Genomic DNA, 17245 nt, shown 5'->3' with positions numbered 1-17245 from the left:
CCAATACGACCTTGAGGGGAAGTGACTAATTCTAGTTTCCAAGGCGATAAAAGCAGCTCAACTTTTAATGGCCCTTATTTCACAGTCCGTCTTAATGAGAATACAGCGTGGGTAATTTTGATTGAGCATCAGCCTGCCTCCCAGATAATGACTTTGATGGCTCTTAGCAGATTTGATGACTTGATGACGATGGATTTGCTTATTTATCTGGAAATTTGCTTCACTTTCCTTCATAAAAACATAATTAGTCTGATGGCATGTCTTAAATTCACAGTGATGTGATTAACTCTTAAAGCAACACTGCAGGGCTCTCCATCATGCATATATTTGACTCTACCTCTTTTTTGTGACGTGACTGAAAACAGACAATTTCTTCATCATCGTCAATATAAGATGATTCAAACAAGAAAACTCAGATCCTAAAATGCTTTAGAAGACAGTTAAAATGTATAGATGGTAAAGCATGAAGAGTCAGACAGAGAGAGTTTAAGAGACATTTTAGGTGGGCACGGCCAGAGGAGACAATGTCCTGATGAAACACGCTCCAGAGGAGCCATCATGCTTTACGGTCGCCCATACACAACTCACACAAAATGGGATTGACTATTGACTTGAGTAAAACCACCTTAAATTCGTCACACAGATAACAATAGAGAAAGGCAACAGTGACACCTACATGAATCACGATCAATCTGTTGTCATCATACTTACTAAGTTTGGTGGCCACAATGGTGATATTGTGCTGGGCGATACTCTCTCTGTCCAGGAGTTCATTAGTGGAAATCGTTCCCTCCACTGGATCAATGTCAAAGTAGCTGTCCAGGTCACTTTTCCAGTCAATGGAATACCTGATAAAAAGTTTGGTAAATTAGGCCATTTCCCACATAAACAAGAGGGTAGCAAGGAATTGATTTTCCCCATGGGCAAATGTGTAGAATTTGTTGTAATATAGTGACCCAGGGGCTGTGTCCCAAATGGCAGCCTATTCCCTATGCAATGCACTACTTTTGACCAGAGCCCTATGAGCCCTGGTCAAACGTAGTGCACTATATAGGTAATAGGGTGCCATTTGGGACACAGTTAATAATTATTTATTACTCATACACTAAGGGCATTTCTACAAAATGGGCTGTGGTAAGCAGCATACATCCTAATTGAGTAATGGGGGCACATATATCTTGGTTTATGCTGACAAAATGCTTTTCTAGAGTAACACGAATGGAGACAACACAAGCAGCCTTTAAAAGAAACATTGCTCTAGAAACATTCTTTGATTGAGGGTTAAGGGCAACTGAAAGCAGTGACATCGTTAAGACACAAGGATGCAAGCTGCATGTTCATTATATGTTGGTCCTATACTGTACTTTTCCTTGAATGTAAAATGTTGGTAGCACAGCTCTCCAACAGCTTACCTGAGATTCTGATCACTGATAAACAGGTCAATGGTTAAAACCTTGTCTCTCATATTTATGAGTTAGTAACAAGAACATGTTTTAGAGTCAACCATTAAAGAGACAGAGTAAAGTTCTAACCAGATAACATGTTTCATTAAAAAAATATTCTGGTGGTTTTCTATTCAAATTCCCAGTTCTCTTAGCCCTCTCTTTAACCCTGTTTATTTGAATGCCTTGAAGTAGACCTGATTTGGTAAGAACCGTTCAGTGTTACTTTCTTTGATGAATATTACACTACAACTCTGATTACAGGTTCAAAGGGGTGAATGCTTATAAAGCCATCCTTTGGGCATTACCGATATTTTTATGGTTGAATCTCAACCTGTCTCATCAGTTTACCTTTATAAATGATCTCCCTTTTGAAATGCTAGTTTTAAGATATCATTTGTAATGGTTAGTATGAAAAGATACCATCCCTTCAAACTTAATTTCAATTATGTATCCAAAAGACACATCACCAGTCTTGTATTTTATATTCATATTTCAATTTACAAGAAAGAATATCATCCTCTAGTCCCATTTTAAACACCATATGCTAATATTATCAATAAAAAACACATCAACAGCTGTGTAACATCATATATACTTAATTGTGAATACCTAACATATGTGTGTAGTCAGTCAATGGAATAACTGAGTGAACAAGAGAAGCAAAACAAAACTCAACAGATAGGATAGCGTATAGTGCTTCAGTCCATTTTTCAGCACCATGGACAGCTCAACTCACTGTTTTGCACCATGGGCAACTCCAGTCACTATCCAGGGCCATGGACAGCCCTGCATACTTTTCAGAACCATGGACAGCTCTAGACACTGTGCAGGACCATGGATAGTTCATTTTACAGTTTAGAACCACTCTGGCGATGGACAGCGACATAGCACTGAATTCAGCACATCTATGCAGTTCACAACTGCTTAACTTTCTCTGTTCAACCAATTGGCATTGAAGTGTGGCCTGCTCCTCAAACTAGAGTAGTTGGAAAGACAACTCCTCACCACACCTACTCTTCTACTCTTTCACATACAATGTGTAGTCTGTCACAAAGAGAACTCAAAAGAGAATTCCAATTTGCCACTCATGACTTTGGAACATATTTCCGTTCAATATTTCTCCGAAATATTGTCTGTGCAGAAGAAGCTTGCACATCAACTGAACACAACATTCTGAAATGGACTGTGCAGTCAAGTATTTGTGTTGTTCTCCTCCACAGCACAAACTAACGTTCGCCTCCATCGAGTCACTATTGAGGAGGCCATAAAGGCCTTTCTCGTGACAGAGTATGATGGAGGCGGCTGAGAGTTTACAGCCAACGCGAGCGAGGGCACTGGATGCTGCACCTCTTCCTTTCAGAATGCTTTCAGATGTTCGTGACCTCTTGTCATGTCAGAAAAGGTTGCACAAATGCAATCCCTCAAAGTAATCTGAACTTTAAGTTGATGTTTGGAGTAACTGTAAAATGCATTATTCATGCCTGTTCTTCCCTCAGTTAGAGATAACTTGGTGATCCACCATTGAAAAGTGGGAGTCTGTGGAGGCTAAACTCTAAAAGTGTGATTTGCTATGCATGGAAGGTCATTGGTACTATTGTTTTGGAGGTGAGAAAGCAGTCTCTTCTTTCATGGCATGAAAATGTGGAGTTGCTGAATAATTAAACACACTCAAGACAAAGTGAAAAATCTAAACAATGGAGAGCAAAGGCTTTTTGTTCTACAAATCTCTGCCTCGTCCATTCTATTGTCTTTTACGAGATGAAATATTCATATTAAAACAAATACTTTCTTGGTTGCAACAGGCTATCTTTGTCATCTGTGTCTTGTTCAACCCTTGAGTAGTACATATTGGAAAATGACCACTGTAGAACTAAAAAGTAATCTGTCTAACTAATAGACTCCAAGACAAATCACCCTTCATAATTTTTGTTACAATGTGCTCTGTTTCCATCTGTGCCGGGACACTCAATTGTGTACTATGTGCTGAGATTTTATTTTAAATACGCTTTGCACTGAGACAGAGAGAGAGTTTTTGGCTTCATTGTTGGTTGAGTAACTTAATCAGTTTAGTATTGTTCAGCTGTAACAAAAGTATATGTGTCAGAGTACCTCAGGTCCAGGAGTGAAGAACATAGTATTACAGCACTACCCAAGCTCCTATAGTTCCTCATCCTATTTCCTAAACCATAATTAAACCTGTAACTTTACTTGACAGGACTGGGTAACACAGCAAAATAGGTAGAGATGGTTTGGGCTTTATTGTTGTTGAATCAGGTTAGTGTAGACCTGGAACAAAGATCTTACACTGCCACCGAGTGTCCTATTCCAGGGCTTTCCAACCCTGTTTCTGGAGAGCTACCGTCCTGTAGGTTTTCACCTTAACGATAATCTAGTGCACCTGATTTTAATAATTAGCTGGTTGATAAGCTGAATCAGGTTAGTTACAACTGCACTCCAAAAAAAAATGCTGGGTTGTTTGGTTGACCCAACTGCTGGGTTGCACGCATTGGGTCAATTAGTTGGGATGTTTTCTGCTGGGTTATTGATACTGGGTTACTGAGATATGACCCAGCAGGTCAGATCAGAAGACTGGAGGCATACTTTAGTAGGGGAGTGGCATTCAGCAAGTTATTTTTAGCCATCCATGAGAATAAATGTAATTCCTATTCATCTGTTCTGTTGTATAAGTATTACATGTTAAAGTTGAACATTAAAACAAATATATATATATATATATATATATATATATATATATATATATATTATAGTCTCACTGAAGCTTACAGAAGTGTATGAGTTCCCTAAAAGCCTTTGTATATCCCATTGTTGCGAAGCATTAAGGTGGTATACCTTATTATTAGTGATGGGGAAATGAAGAATTGATTCTTCCTAGCCAATTGTGTCGAAAATAGGTTCATTACTCAAGGCTTTGATCAACACATTGTACAGTAGTGGCACCTGCTGGTCAAAATAATTTAGAGCAGCCAAATTATTAATAATGATATCCTACAACTTTAAACTATTCATCTATGGCAAAGATACTTATATGTTTCCCATTTCATCTGTGTTAGCTAGTTACGGGCTAGCTAGGTCTTCAGCCAGCATGGAACAAAAGGGGGGAAGGTTTGTTCAAAACTCAGACGCAGTTGTCATGTCAACATATCCGTCAGTGCTGAAATAAAAGATCCCAGAAATGTTCAATATGCACAAAAAGCTTAGTTCTCAAAAATATTGTGCACAAATTTGTTCACGTCCCTGTTAGTGAGCATTTCTACTTTGCCAAGATAATCCATCCACCTGACGTGTGGCATATCAAGAAGCTGATTTAATAGCATGATCATTACACAGGTGCACCTTGTGCTGGGACAATAAAAGGCCACTCTAAAATGTGCAGTTTTGTCACACAACACAATGCCACATATGTCTCAAGTTTTGAGGGAGCATGCAATTGCCAGGTTGACTGCAGGAATCTCCACCAAAGCTGTTGCCAGAGAATTTAATGTTCATTTCTCTACCATAAGCCACCTCCAACGTCGTTCCAGAGAATTTGGCAGTACATCCAACCTGCCTCACATCCGCAGACCACGTGTAACCACGCCAGCCCAGGACCTCCACTTCCGGCTTCTTCACCTGCGGTATCTTCTGAGACCAGCCACCCAGACCGCTGATGAAACTGGGGAGTATTTCTGTCTGTAATAAAGCCATTTTGCGGGGAAAAACTCATTCTGATTTGCTGGGCCTGGCTCCCAATTGGGTGGGCCTATGCCCTACCAGGCCCACCCATGGCTGTGCTCCTGCCCAGTCATGTGAAATCCATAGATTAGGGCCTAATAAATTCATTTCAATTTACTGATTTCCTTATATAAACTGTAACTCGTTGAAAATTGTTGAAATTGTTGCATGTTGCGTTTATATTTTTGTTAAGTACATTAAAAAATGATATCATTGATGCAATTTCAATGTTGCTTGAGTTGCTTTGTGTATCAACAAATTTGCTTGAGATGATTTTACTGCAACACTGCTCACTGCATCCAAGTTTCTTGACATAGGCATTTCAAAGAGCTGGCAGTCAAGTTGAGCTCATGAATATAAGCTCCCCGCCCACTCAGCCTGTCATTTCAAACATTGTGGTAGTTAGTCAGGAGAGATAAAGCACTTTTCAGAATGAGTTTTCAGGACCTTTAACTTACCTGACAGGTCTGTTGCTAGCATCCAGATCCTGTCCGGTGACTGCTCCGATGATGTCGCCTACAGGTGAGTCCTCGTATACCTCCATCTCATAGGAGGGCTTAGTGAACACTGGAGGCTCATCTACATCCAGGACGTTAATCTTCACTGTGGCCGTGTCCTTGAATGCCCCGAAGCTGTGGAACCGCGGGTCCAGGTGGGCGTTGGATGCATCTACCTTGAAGGTGTAGGCCTTCTTCGTTTCATAGTCCAGCGGCTGAAAGATAAATAGAAAGAAAATAAAAGAAGACAGTGATTAGATGTATTGACTGTGTTGACTTCAACAAAGGTGAAATTGCAATAATGCATACTTAGTTTACACCCACTCAATGTGTTCCATATCCTCAATAGATTTCACTCCATGCGAGAAAGTCAAGCAGCTTTGCATAATCCTACATGGTTCAGAAGCATTAACTGCTCTATAAAAGCTCTCAACAAATGTCAGTTTACAGGTTCAAGTGTTCTCGCTCCTATGTCTCTGACATCTCTGCACCGGGTAAGTTAGCTAGAGCTTAGGGTTGCCTCCGTAACCATCGGTAACAACACCATGTCTGCAGCTGCGATGTAAACATCGACTAGTGGTGACAACCATGTCCGCACCACTGCCTGTCTCCTGGCCTCTCATGTGTGGCCGGCCGGCACTCACGTATGTGCACGCACGCACACACACGCACACACGCACACACACACACACACATATTATACGTACACACACACACTGACCTCTCATGTGTGACCGCAGAGCATGGTAGTCACACCCGACTAGTCCTATGTCACATGAAAGACATTTGTTTCTGTGTATTTCAAAACGATTAACACCCAGCCACTATTGCACCAATGCTATCTCCCTGCCCCTAGACCAGCAAAATCCTGGGAATATTCAAGTCCCCTTATGGTGCCAACAAGTGAAAACATCTGGTAAAAGCTGAGGTAAAATGTATGTTTAAGGAGGCCACAAGCGAGAGGGAGAAGTTGTGAATTTAACATGATACAGTTTCTGTGAGGAAAAAACATGGTGAATGTCTTGATGACATTTGTATGCTGTCATGTACAGTGTACAGTCTGTCATGTACAGTGTACAGTCTGTCATGTACAGCGCCGTGAAAAGTATTTGCCCCCTTTCTGATTTTCTCTAATTTTGCATATTTTTGATACTGAATTTTATCAGATCTTCAACCAAAACCGAATGTTAGATAAAGAGAACCTGAGTTTACAAATAACCAAAAAACTGTATACTTACTTTATTTATTTAATTAACAAAGTTATGCAACACCCAATTCCCCTGTGTGAAAAGCAATTGCCACCTTACACTCAATAACTGGTTGTGCCACCTTTAGCTGCAATTACTGCAACCAAATGCTTTGTGTAATTGTTGATCAGTCTCTCACATCGCAGTGGAGGAATTTTGGCCCACTCTTGCATGCAGAACTGCTTTAACTCAGCGTCATTTGTAGGTTTTCAAGCATGAACTTCTCGTTTCAAGTCCTGCCACAACATCTCAGTTGGGATTAGGTCTGGACTTTGACTAGGCCATTCCAAAATGTCAAATTTGTTGCTTTTAAACAATTTTCATGTAGACTTGATTGTGTGTTTTGGATCATTGTATTGCTGCATGACCCAGCTGCGCTTCAGCTTCAGCTCACAGACGGATGGTCTGACATTCTCCTGTAGAATTCTCTGATACAGAGCAGAATTCATGGTTCCTTCTATTAAGGCAATTCGTCCAGGTCCTGAGGCAGCAAAGCATCCCCAAACCATCACACTACCGCCACCATGATTGACCGTTGGTAAAAGGTTCTTACTGTGGAATGCAGTGTTTGGTGCCTAAAAGTACAGTACAAAACACTTTGCTCTGTAAAAGGCATGTAATACGTTCAAATTGCCTCACAATCAGATGACTGATTAGTGTAAACAGGGTTTTTTACTCCTCAGCACCTCTTGTGTTAGGGTCAATGAGTCACTAGCATTTAAAAGGTCACATTAGAACTACAGTATTTGTAGATTTACGTGCTGTTATCAAGCACAGGTCTTAAGTTTTCATGTTCTTCAGGTTGGGGATCAGTAGCATTCAAAGAAAGGCTGTTCCCTTACCTTACAGCTCGTACACACACAGCAATGCATAGCCATTTACATTTAACAGACGCTCTTATCCAGAGTGACTTACAGTTAGTGAGTGCATGCATTTTTTATACTGGCCCCCTGTGGGAATCGAACCCACAACCCTGGCGTTGCAAGCACAAATGCTCTACCTACTGAGCTACACGAGGCCCTGCTCAGCTGAAATATAGGCACAGGTGGAGGGAGGTTGAGAGAAGAGGTGTGCAGCAGAAGGTCTAAAGTAGGCCTCATTAGACACACTCTCACTGGACACCTGGAGAGACATTACACTCCATATCCACAAACACACGCAGTACCCACTCGTGTATCTACAAAGGCACACACGCATGCACGGACATGCACACACGCACGCATGCACGTGCATACACACAAAGCATCGCCACAACCAGGATGGAGGCCTGAAATCTCACTCGATTTCCTCCATATCCGATGTCCATTTATTGTTATCCAAATGGTGTGCTGGGGAAAACCATGCTTTAAGCCAATGTATAAATTCTAGGTAAATGGGTTCTGTAGCTATACTCAAATCTTTAAAAATCGTTAGAAAGAGAACATAAATGAATTGCAGTAGCTTTCCCCAAGCCTGTAAAATACCAGCTAGCACTGCTTTTATTTTACTCCTTAGTCCTCTAACATTTTTATCAAGTCCTGTCCACAAAGTTATTTTCAAAGGTCAGAACTTTGGCTTGTAAACATCGTCATACAGTATAGGGTGCCAAGCAGTGAATTAAGATGCCGTAACAGCAGAGGTCAGAGGTGGAAAACACACTCCCGGCCAGCCACAGTTTTCAGCAATACATGGGTAGGAATAGGTTTGCAAAATTCTGATTCTTTCCCAAAATGTCCAGATTTTCCAGGAATCCTGGTTGGAGGATTCTGTATCCCTGCTTATTCCCTCCTGATTCTGTGAATCTTCCAACTGAGATTCATAGAAAACCAGTACATTTTGGGAAAGTTACTGGAATTTTGCAACTCTATAGGTAGGAAGAAAATGCAGCCATTTTGAACACCCTGTTCACAATGTACAAACTCACCCACTATGATGATTAAATGTCAAATAAATCCCATAGACTACCATGGGTTGCCAGGGTTAGGTTGGGAAGAATGTCAAGAGCTTCATCGCTCTTTTAATGTGTCTGACTTCAGTGATAGCCCCGGTATTGGATTGGCCGGGTATGTTTCTGCTAATGGCTTCCACCAAAAAGCTGTGAAAATGGAACAAAATGGGGTGAAGAGGGGTAATGAGAGAAACTCTAAGTTAATGAGAGGAACTAGCTAATGTGTCAATGCTTGAGCTGTAATCAAAACACATCTCCAAGGCTGTGTCCCACATGGTACCCTATTCCCTTTATAGTACACTACTTTTGACCAGGGCCTATAGTGCTCTGTTCAAAATTAATGCATTATGTAGGGAATATGTTGTCATTTTGGACGCATTATTGGTGTCTGCTGTCAGATAAGAGAGAAGTATGTTCTTACCTCCCTATCTAGAACATGCCCCACTTATCCATGTCCATGGTCTGGTGTCTTATGGGTAAAAACATTTTCAGCGTTCCACATTCCTGAAGTGTCTCATTATGACAGGAATTTGTATGCGTGTTATTCTACGTTCACTGACTGAGAGAGGTAGTCTGCATTACAAATGACACCCTTTTCCCTATATAGAGCACTACTTTTAACCAGGTTTTAGTCAAAAGTAATGCACTATATAGGGAATAGGGTACCCTTGGAGACGCAACCACATGGTCTCTCTTCTCAACAGAGGGGAATGTGTAAAGAGGACAGACAGACAGACTTCCTCTCATGTCAGTGTTGCTGCTCTTCAACATCACAACAGAGCATGCTTTAAATTCTAGACGCGCTGGTTTAGCCCTTTGATATGTAAATGTACACCTTCGTTGCACTGGCGGTGATACTGAATGAAGGAAACCCAAGGTTTTTCAATTGAACACTATTTATGATCCAAGGGACTTTGTTAATTTTGAATTAATCAAGGCACTGTCGTCATAATCTCTTAGGTAAAGATGATAAGATTTCAAAATTATGAATTCAAAACACGATACAAGTGACAACATTTGTTATAATAGCCCTTTAAAAACCTAGTACATACAGTATATTGTAAACTGTCGTTCCTTTTTATCTGTATTTCTGGCTTTGACTTGGGGGTTGCTTTTGGCTTCTCCCTCTGATCTACCTCCCTGAGCGCATTAACGTTTTTTATGCAGGCATTTCTCAGCCTAGTAACTCCCTGGTGCTTTATTTGGAAGCGGAAGCAGGATGATACATTTTTAATAGGTTCTCCATTTGTTTGTGTTGAGTTCAATATTACAATAACAGATCTTTCAACAACCTCCGTCCCTCTGTTACCTCTTTCCCCCATTATTCCGCCATCTCTTTTCCTCCCTCCCTCCTTAACCTCCTCCCTCCCTCCCTCCCTCCCTCCCTCCCTCCCTCCCCCTCTCAGCCCTCTAACCAGGGGGTCCAATCTCATGCTAACACCCTGAGATAAATATAAACCTGTTTTTCTACAGAAAAACTGTTGCATTATGACACTTTATCACAAAAGCTAATTATCAACACACCTGTATAAGTGCCAGACAAACAAGCCCGAAGATGAAAGCAGGTGTAAAATTGAGCAATCCTTCCTGTTAAATCTTTCATAAGCGGCTGAATCATAAATCCCATTTAGTATTATGTATGTAGTACAATGTCACTCATGAAGCATTAACTTCCCTTAGCTTCACATGACTTCAGCCCCGATGAGAGAAAATCACAGCCGAACAGGGCAGTCAACACAACACCATTTTTTATTCCACTCATAAACAACAACAAAGGAAGCAGAATAGCAGGAAAGGCAAAGGCACAGGGTCTCTTGCTGACCCCAGATCAGTCGAGCCATTAAAGTATGTATAATAAACGGCTCAGTGGATGAGGGCCGGTCCAATAGCTCTCTTTGGAGCTATAGCTGTGTTTTTCACAGGGTCAACTCAGCCATTGACTGACTGACAGCTCTAAAAAGTTATCCCCATCATGGGGGTGTCAGACTAGCATTAGCCCTCCATCTCCTCCCATGACATCACCGGTCAATTGAGCATGGAGCACAATGAGGGGACCTACAGCACCATTTACGTTCCGGGAGAGTGCCTTGATGTTCCATTGCATTTGGTGGCCTCACACTGCGGAGATAGAGAAGAGGATGCTCACTTTATTGTCCTACCATCAGTCACACTGGTCATTGTCCTTGGCTCTCTCACTGCTCTTCCCTCCATACAGCTCTCTCACAGTGATGTTGTGTCGGTCTGAGGTTGCGTCCCAAATGTCACCCTATTCCCTTTATTGCACACTACTATTGACCATGACACATAGGGCGCTCATCAAAGTAGTGGGCTGTTTCTGGAATAGGGTGCAATTTGGGATGCAAACACAGTGATGTGGTGTTGGTGTTGGTCTGCGAGACCCACCAGCCAGCTAGCAGCCAGCTAGCAGCCTAGCAGAAGTCCTGCCTAGCTGTCCACACTGCAGCGAGCTGAGCCTATAGGGGAGTGGAATCCTCACACTAGCTAGGACAGGGTTTAGCCGCAGATGAGCCCTGACACAACTCTAATCTATTACACGCCCACATTCACACTCCTCCAGGCCACCAGAGAGAAACCACCACTCCATCCTGAGTGCATTGCTCCTAGTCTTCTTTATTTCCTTTTCTCAATCTCTCTCTTCCACTCTCTCTTTTCATTTATTTATCTCTACATTCCTCTTGCTCTCTCTCTCTCTCCTTTCCCTCATGCACACACTTATACACACGCTTAAGGTTTGATGAAGGTACTATGTCTGTGTTGGGCCACCTGTATCTCCTGCATCTTCTTTGCCTTCCTCCTCCTCCTCCTCCTCCTCCTCCTCCTCCTCTTCCTCCTCCTCCATGGGTGCCTTGCACACCAGGGCCCAAAATAACTCCCCTCACCTCCTAGTGTAACATGCAGCTCAAACCACAGCTTTTAGTTCTAAGACTGTTCTCTCCATTTCAGCATGGTATGTCAGTTAAGGTCCCTATTTGCTATATATCCTTCAGCTCACTCTCTCTAACAGTGATACACAGTATAGGATGACTGTGCATTCAAATTAACAGAAAAAATACAAATGAGATTTTCATCACTTTTGGGATTAGTCGGTTTTGTACTTTCAAAGGACTTCGATCTTAAATAAATGTTGAAACGCTTACTGGAAGCCATTGATTCTAAAGTTCCCAATGGGTGGCAGTGTGTCCACATATCTAAAACCTCCACTTACTTTGTTTGACAAGCAGAAAATCCAGGCTCATCATTTTCACTTCTTCTCCACTGAAGATGGTGCCGTCGTCTTAGCACTTAGCTTTGACCATTACCTTTTTAGAGCCCAGTAGTAACTCATCAGGACCCAAGAAGCGGCAATGGTTTAGAGGCTCTCTGAGAGTTGAATGTAAAAAAATCCCACAAATTACATTTCTGATAGAGAAATGAGACTGTCTGGCTTTGGCGAAATTAAGTGCTTAATTGATGACGACTGACCGGGATGAAAAGGTCCACTAGACTAGCTGAAAAATGGTTCTGACTTTGAAAAGTAAAATTGGAGGCAAGTTAGAGGAATCACTTCAGTTTGTTCTTCAAATGATTAAATCAATACTGCTGTTTTGCTGTTCATTGTGCTTTGTGCTTTGTGTTTAGAAATTGCAGTGCTTTGTTATTTTATTGTGTATTTTAAATGCATCTTTCTACAGTGCCGTAGGGTTAATGCGCCCCCCCCCTTGGTTTGTGCTGTGGTGGAGACCTCTGTGGGCTATACTCGGCCTTGTCTCAGGATTGTAAGTTGGTGGTTGGGGATATCCCTCTAGTGGTGCGGGGGCTGTGCTTTGGCGGAGTGGGTGGGGTTATATCCTTCCTGTTTGGCCCTGTCCGGGGGTTTCTTCGGATGGGGCCACAGTGTCTCCGGACCGCTCCTGTCTCAGCCTCCAGTATTTATGCTGCAGTAGTTTATGTGTCGGGGGGCTGGGGTTAGTTGGTTATACCTGGAGTACTTCTCCTGTCTTATCCAGTGTCCTGTGTGAATTTAAGTATGCTCTCTCTAATTCTCTCGTTCTCTCTTTCTCTCTGAGAACCTGAGCCCTAGGACCATACGTCAGGACTACCGGGCATGATGACACCTTGCTGTCCCCAGTCCGCCTGGCCTTGCTGCTATTCCAGTTTCAACTGTTCTGCCTGCTGGCTACGAAACCCCTACCTGTCCCAGACCTGCTGTTTTCAACTCTAAATGATCGGCTATGAAAAGCCAACTGAGAGACCTGAGCCCTAGGACCATACGTCGGGACTACCGGCCGTGGTGACTCCTTGCTGTCCCCAGTCCGCCTGGCCTTGCTGCTATTCCAGTTTAAACTGTTCTGCCTGCGGTTATGGAACCCCTACCTGTCCCAGACCTGCTGTTTTAAACTCTAATGATCGGCTATGAAAAGCCAACTGAGATTTATTCCTGATTATTATTTGACCATGCTTGTCACTTATGAACATTTTTGAACATCTTGGCATGGTTCTGTTATAACCTCCACCCGGCACAGCCAGAAGAGGACTGGCCACCCCTCATAGCCTGGTTCCTCTCTAGGTTTCTTCCTAGGTTTTGCCTTTCTAGGGAGTTTTTCCTAGCCACCGTGCTTCTACACCTGCATTACTAGCTGTTTGGGGTTTTAGGCTGGGTTTCTGTACAGCACTTCGAGATATTAGCTGATGTAAGAAGGGCTATATAAAATAAAATTGATTGATTGAAATTGATTGATGTAATAGTGTACACATTAAAAACAGATGGTTCTATATACAGTGAGGGAAAAAAGTATTTGATCCCCTGCTGATTTTGTACATTTGCCCACTGACTGTCTATAATTTTAATGGTAGGTTTATTTGAACAGTGAGAGACAGAATAACAACAAAAACATCCAGAACAACGCATGTCAAAAATGTTATGAATTGATTTGCATTTTAATGAGGGAAATAATTATTTGACCCTCTCTCAATCAGAAAGATTTCTGGCTCCCAGGTGTCTTTTATACAGGTAACGAGCTGAGATTAGGAGCACACTCTTAAAGGGAGTGCTCCTAATCTCAGCTTGTTACCTGTATAAAAGACACCTGTCCACAGAAGCAATCAATCAATCAGAATCCAAACTCTCCACCATGGCCAAGACCAAAGAGCTCTCCAAGGATGTCAGGGACAAGATTGTAGACCTACACAAGGCTGGAATGGGCTACAAGACCATTGCCAAGCAGCTTGGTGAGAAGGTGACAACAGTTGGTGCGATTATTCGCAAATGTAAGAAACACAATCTCCCTCGGCCTGGGGCTCCATGCAAGATCTCACCTCGTGGAGTTGCAATGATCATGAGAACGGTGAGGAATCAGCCCAGAACTACACGGGAGGATCTTGTCAATGATCTCAAGGCAGCTGGGACCATAGTCACCAATAAAACAATTGGTAACACACTACGCCGTGAAGGACTGAAATCCTGCAGTGCCCGCAAGGTCCCCCTGCTCAAGAAAGCACATATGCAGGGCCATCTGAAGTTTGCCCATGAACATCTGAATGATTCAGAGGAGAACTGGGTGAAAGTGTTGTGGACAGATGAGACCAAAACCTTTGGCATCAACTCAACTCGCCGTGTTTGGAGGAGGAGGAATGCTGCCTATGACCCCAAGAACACCATCCCCACCGTCAAACATGAGGATGGAAACATTATGCTTTGGGGGTGTTTTTCTGCTAAGGGGACAGTACAACTTCACCGCATCAAAGGGGACGATGGACGGGGCCATGTACCGTCAAATATTGGGTGAGAACCTCCTTCCCTCAGCCAGGGCATTGAAAATGGGTCATGGATGGGTATTCCAGCAGGACAATGACCCAAAACACACGGCCAAGACAACAAAGGAGTGGCTCAAGAAGAAGCACGGTCTTAATCCCATAGAAAATCTGTGGAGGGAGCTGAAGGTTCGAGTTGCCAAACGTCAGCCTCAAAACCTTAATGACTTGGAGAATATCTGCAAAGAGGAGTGGAAAAAAATCCCTCCTGAGATGTGTGCAAACCTGGTGGCCAAATACAAGAAACGTCTGACCTCTGTGATTGCCAACAAGGGTTTTGCCACCAAGTGCTAAGTCATGTTTTGCAGAGGGATCAAATAATTATTTCCCTCATTAAAATGCAAATCAATTTATATTTTTTTTTTACATGCATTTTTCTGGATTTTGTTGTTGTTATTCTTTCTCTCACTGTTCAAATAAACCTACCATTAAAATTATAGACTGATCATGTCTTTGTCAGTGGGCAAACGCACAAAATCAGCAGGGGATCAAATACTTTTTTCCCTCACTGTAGTGCCAAATTATTTGGGAAGGGTGATGGGTTCTTCTGATCCCTTTTTGGTGCTGTATAGAACCCTTTTTTGAAGTTCTATAAAGAACCATGCTCATACAGTTGTAAATGGAACCTTTATGGTGCTATAAATAACCCTTTCCTAATATTAATAAATAAAATAAGATTCTATATAGTACCAAAAATGGTTCCACTATGGTTATAACCCTCAATGGTTCTGTATATAACCTTAATGGGGAATGGTTCTATAATCTCAATCTCAAATGTTCTACAAATAACCTTTTGAAGAACCATACAGGGTTCTTTTTTAAATTGTTAGCCATATTATATTGTTAAAATTCCATTGTGTTCATTGAAAAGTTGAATAAGGGTATGATAGCTCTGGAATAGCTGAGGGTCCTTACAAGAGAATTGAGAAGCACTGATTTTCACAACAGTTCTCAACACAAGGCCATACATCACTCTTTCACAAGACACCGTCACTGGCCATAGTCTTTGCCAATATTGCATAACACAAAACATTAGATGAACTGGAATTTCATTCTCACTCACGGTTGCACAAAAAGAGCTGTGCGCAAACCACGGCCCAATATTCTAATGAGCTGTCGCCATACATTTTTATAATCACTAAAAGAGGAAAGATCCCTTTTCTGAACTGCAAAGAAACATTTAATGGCTCAAAGGTTTCTTTGGGTCAGTATGGTTTTTACATAGAAGCACCCTTCCCAAAGAACACTTGAGGAACCCTATTTTTGTGTGTGTACATTTTGAATGTGTGATACTAATAGGATTCATAAGGAAAGAAGAACCTGACATTTTTTGCTGCACTAGTTTGGTACTCGTCATATCCTACTGTACTTCTGGTTGGCTTGCGGGATAAAGAGTGTTTCTAAATGAGAGACAGCATGAGTCCTGTACAGTATTTAATTGGATCCCCTGGACAGGAGCCAGCAAGGTTTATGCCACACATGTTGCCGCTAAACAATACCATTCCTCTAGGCTTAGTACATTTCAATTACACATATCAGCAGCCTAGTCATTTTCCCTAACATATGCTTAGAGGAAGACTAGAAGAAGCAAATGAACACGCGAGCAGACAAATCACCACAAACACGCTAATCTGACTACAAGCCTCTTACCAGCACAACCCAAGGATGTACTTTCTCCCTCTATCATTCTTTCTCAGTTTGGGCACGTGTGTAGGTTTGTTTGTGTGTGTGTGTGTATCCCTGCATGTATGTGTGCCTCTACTTGTGCATATTCAGGCAAGTGTAAGTTTGTTTTCTCTCAGCATGTGTGTGCATGCATCCCTTACTGGGACTGGGGATTCCTCTACAGTGGCATCTGTCTATTGTCTCTGGTAATCTTTTATTTTGCAGAGGGGATGTCTAACCCTGCATGCGTATGTCCTTATCCCTCCACGCCTCACCCTGCATGTTACTGTATGGGTAGAGTGGGAAGCAGATGATTATCCCCTGAACCCGTTACCCTGCCTGATCCTCTTATCATACAACAAACCTCGCTGAGCCCCTGATTTGGGGTCTGCCAAACTGTGTGCAGAGCTGCTGCTTCTGGTTTCCTCTGCCCTCTACCCCTCTCCCCACTGCTGTGGGGGCAATGAGAGAGGAAAGAAAGAGAGTGAGGGATAGAGAGAATGAGAGAGGTGGTAGAGTGAGAAAGAGAGAGAGAGAGAGAGAGAGAGAGAGAGAGAGAGAGAGAGAGAGAGAGAGAGAGAGAGAGAGAGGGGGGGGGGGAGGTTCAAACAGGGGCCTATTTGCACACACCTCTCTAGGGACGGGCAGCGATCCATTCTAAGACTGTGTGTAGGTTGGTCAGCATACTGAAGGAACACTGTCAAGAATTCATAAAGACTCCATCTCCAACCTCCCTCTTACTCCCCACTCCCTTTTCACACCCTTCTACTCATACCCAAATGCGTCCCAGAGATGGGTCGAAGAACGTTTAGCAAATTACTCTGTGGGCTGTGGGGGGATCCAGTGTGAGTGGCTCAAAGATGTCCCCCATGGACGGTAGCTTTGTGCAATCGCGTCCCAGCGAGGGGAATACATCACACT

General features: G+C 42.5%; 1 protein-coding gene across 1 annotated transcript in view; it reads right to left on the bottom strand.

Annotated features, from left to right (window-relative positions):
• The window catches only part of LOC121549971 (cadherin-12-like), a 188974-nt gene that overhangs the window by 17274 nt on the left and 154455 nt on the right, over positions 1-17245 (bottom strand). The window contains exons 7-8 of the mRNA XM_041862002.2: positions 5636-5889; positions 712-848 (exon numbers count right to left, since the gene is read on the bottom strand). Coding sequence (XP_041717936.2) covers positions 712-848; positions 5636-5889 — 391 coding nt within the window. The remainder of the gene's footprint in view (positions 1-711; positions 849-5635; positions 5890-17245) is intronic.

The sequence above is a fragment of the Coregonus clupeaformis genome, chromosome 34 (genome assembly GCF_020615455.1).
Source record: "Coregonus clupeaformis isolate EN_2021a chromosome 34, ASM2061545v1, whole genome shotgun sequence".
In the NCBI taxonomy this organism is placed as follows: Eukaryota; Metazoa; Chordata; class Actinopteri; order Salmoniformes; family Salmonidae; genus Coregonus; species Coregonus clupeaformis.
The sequence above is the reverse complement of the archived record's forward strand: the minus strand, read 5'-3'. Positions and strand labels throughout refer to the sequence as shown.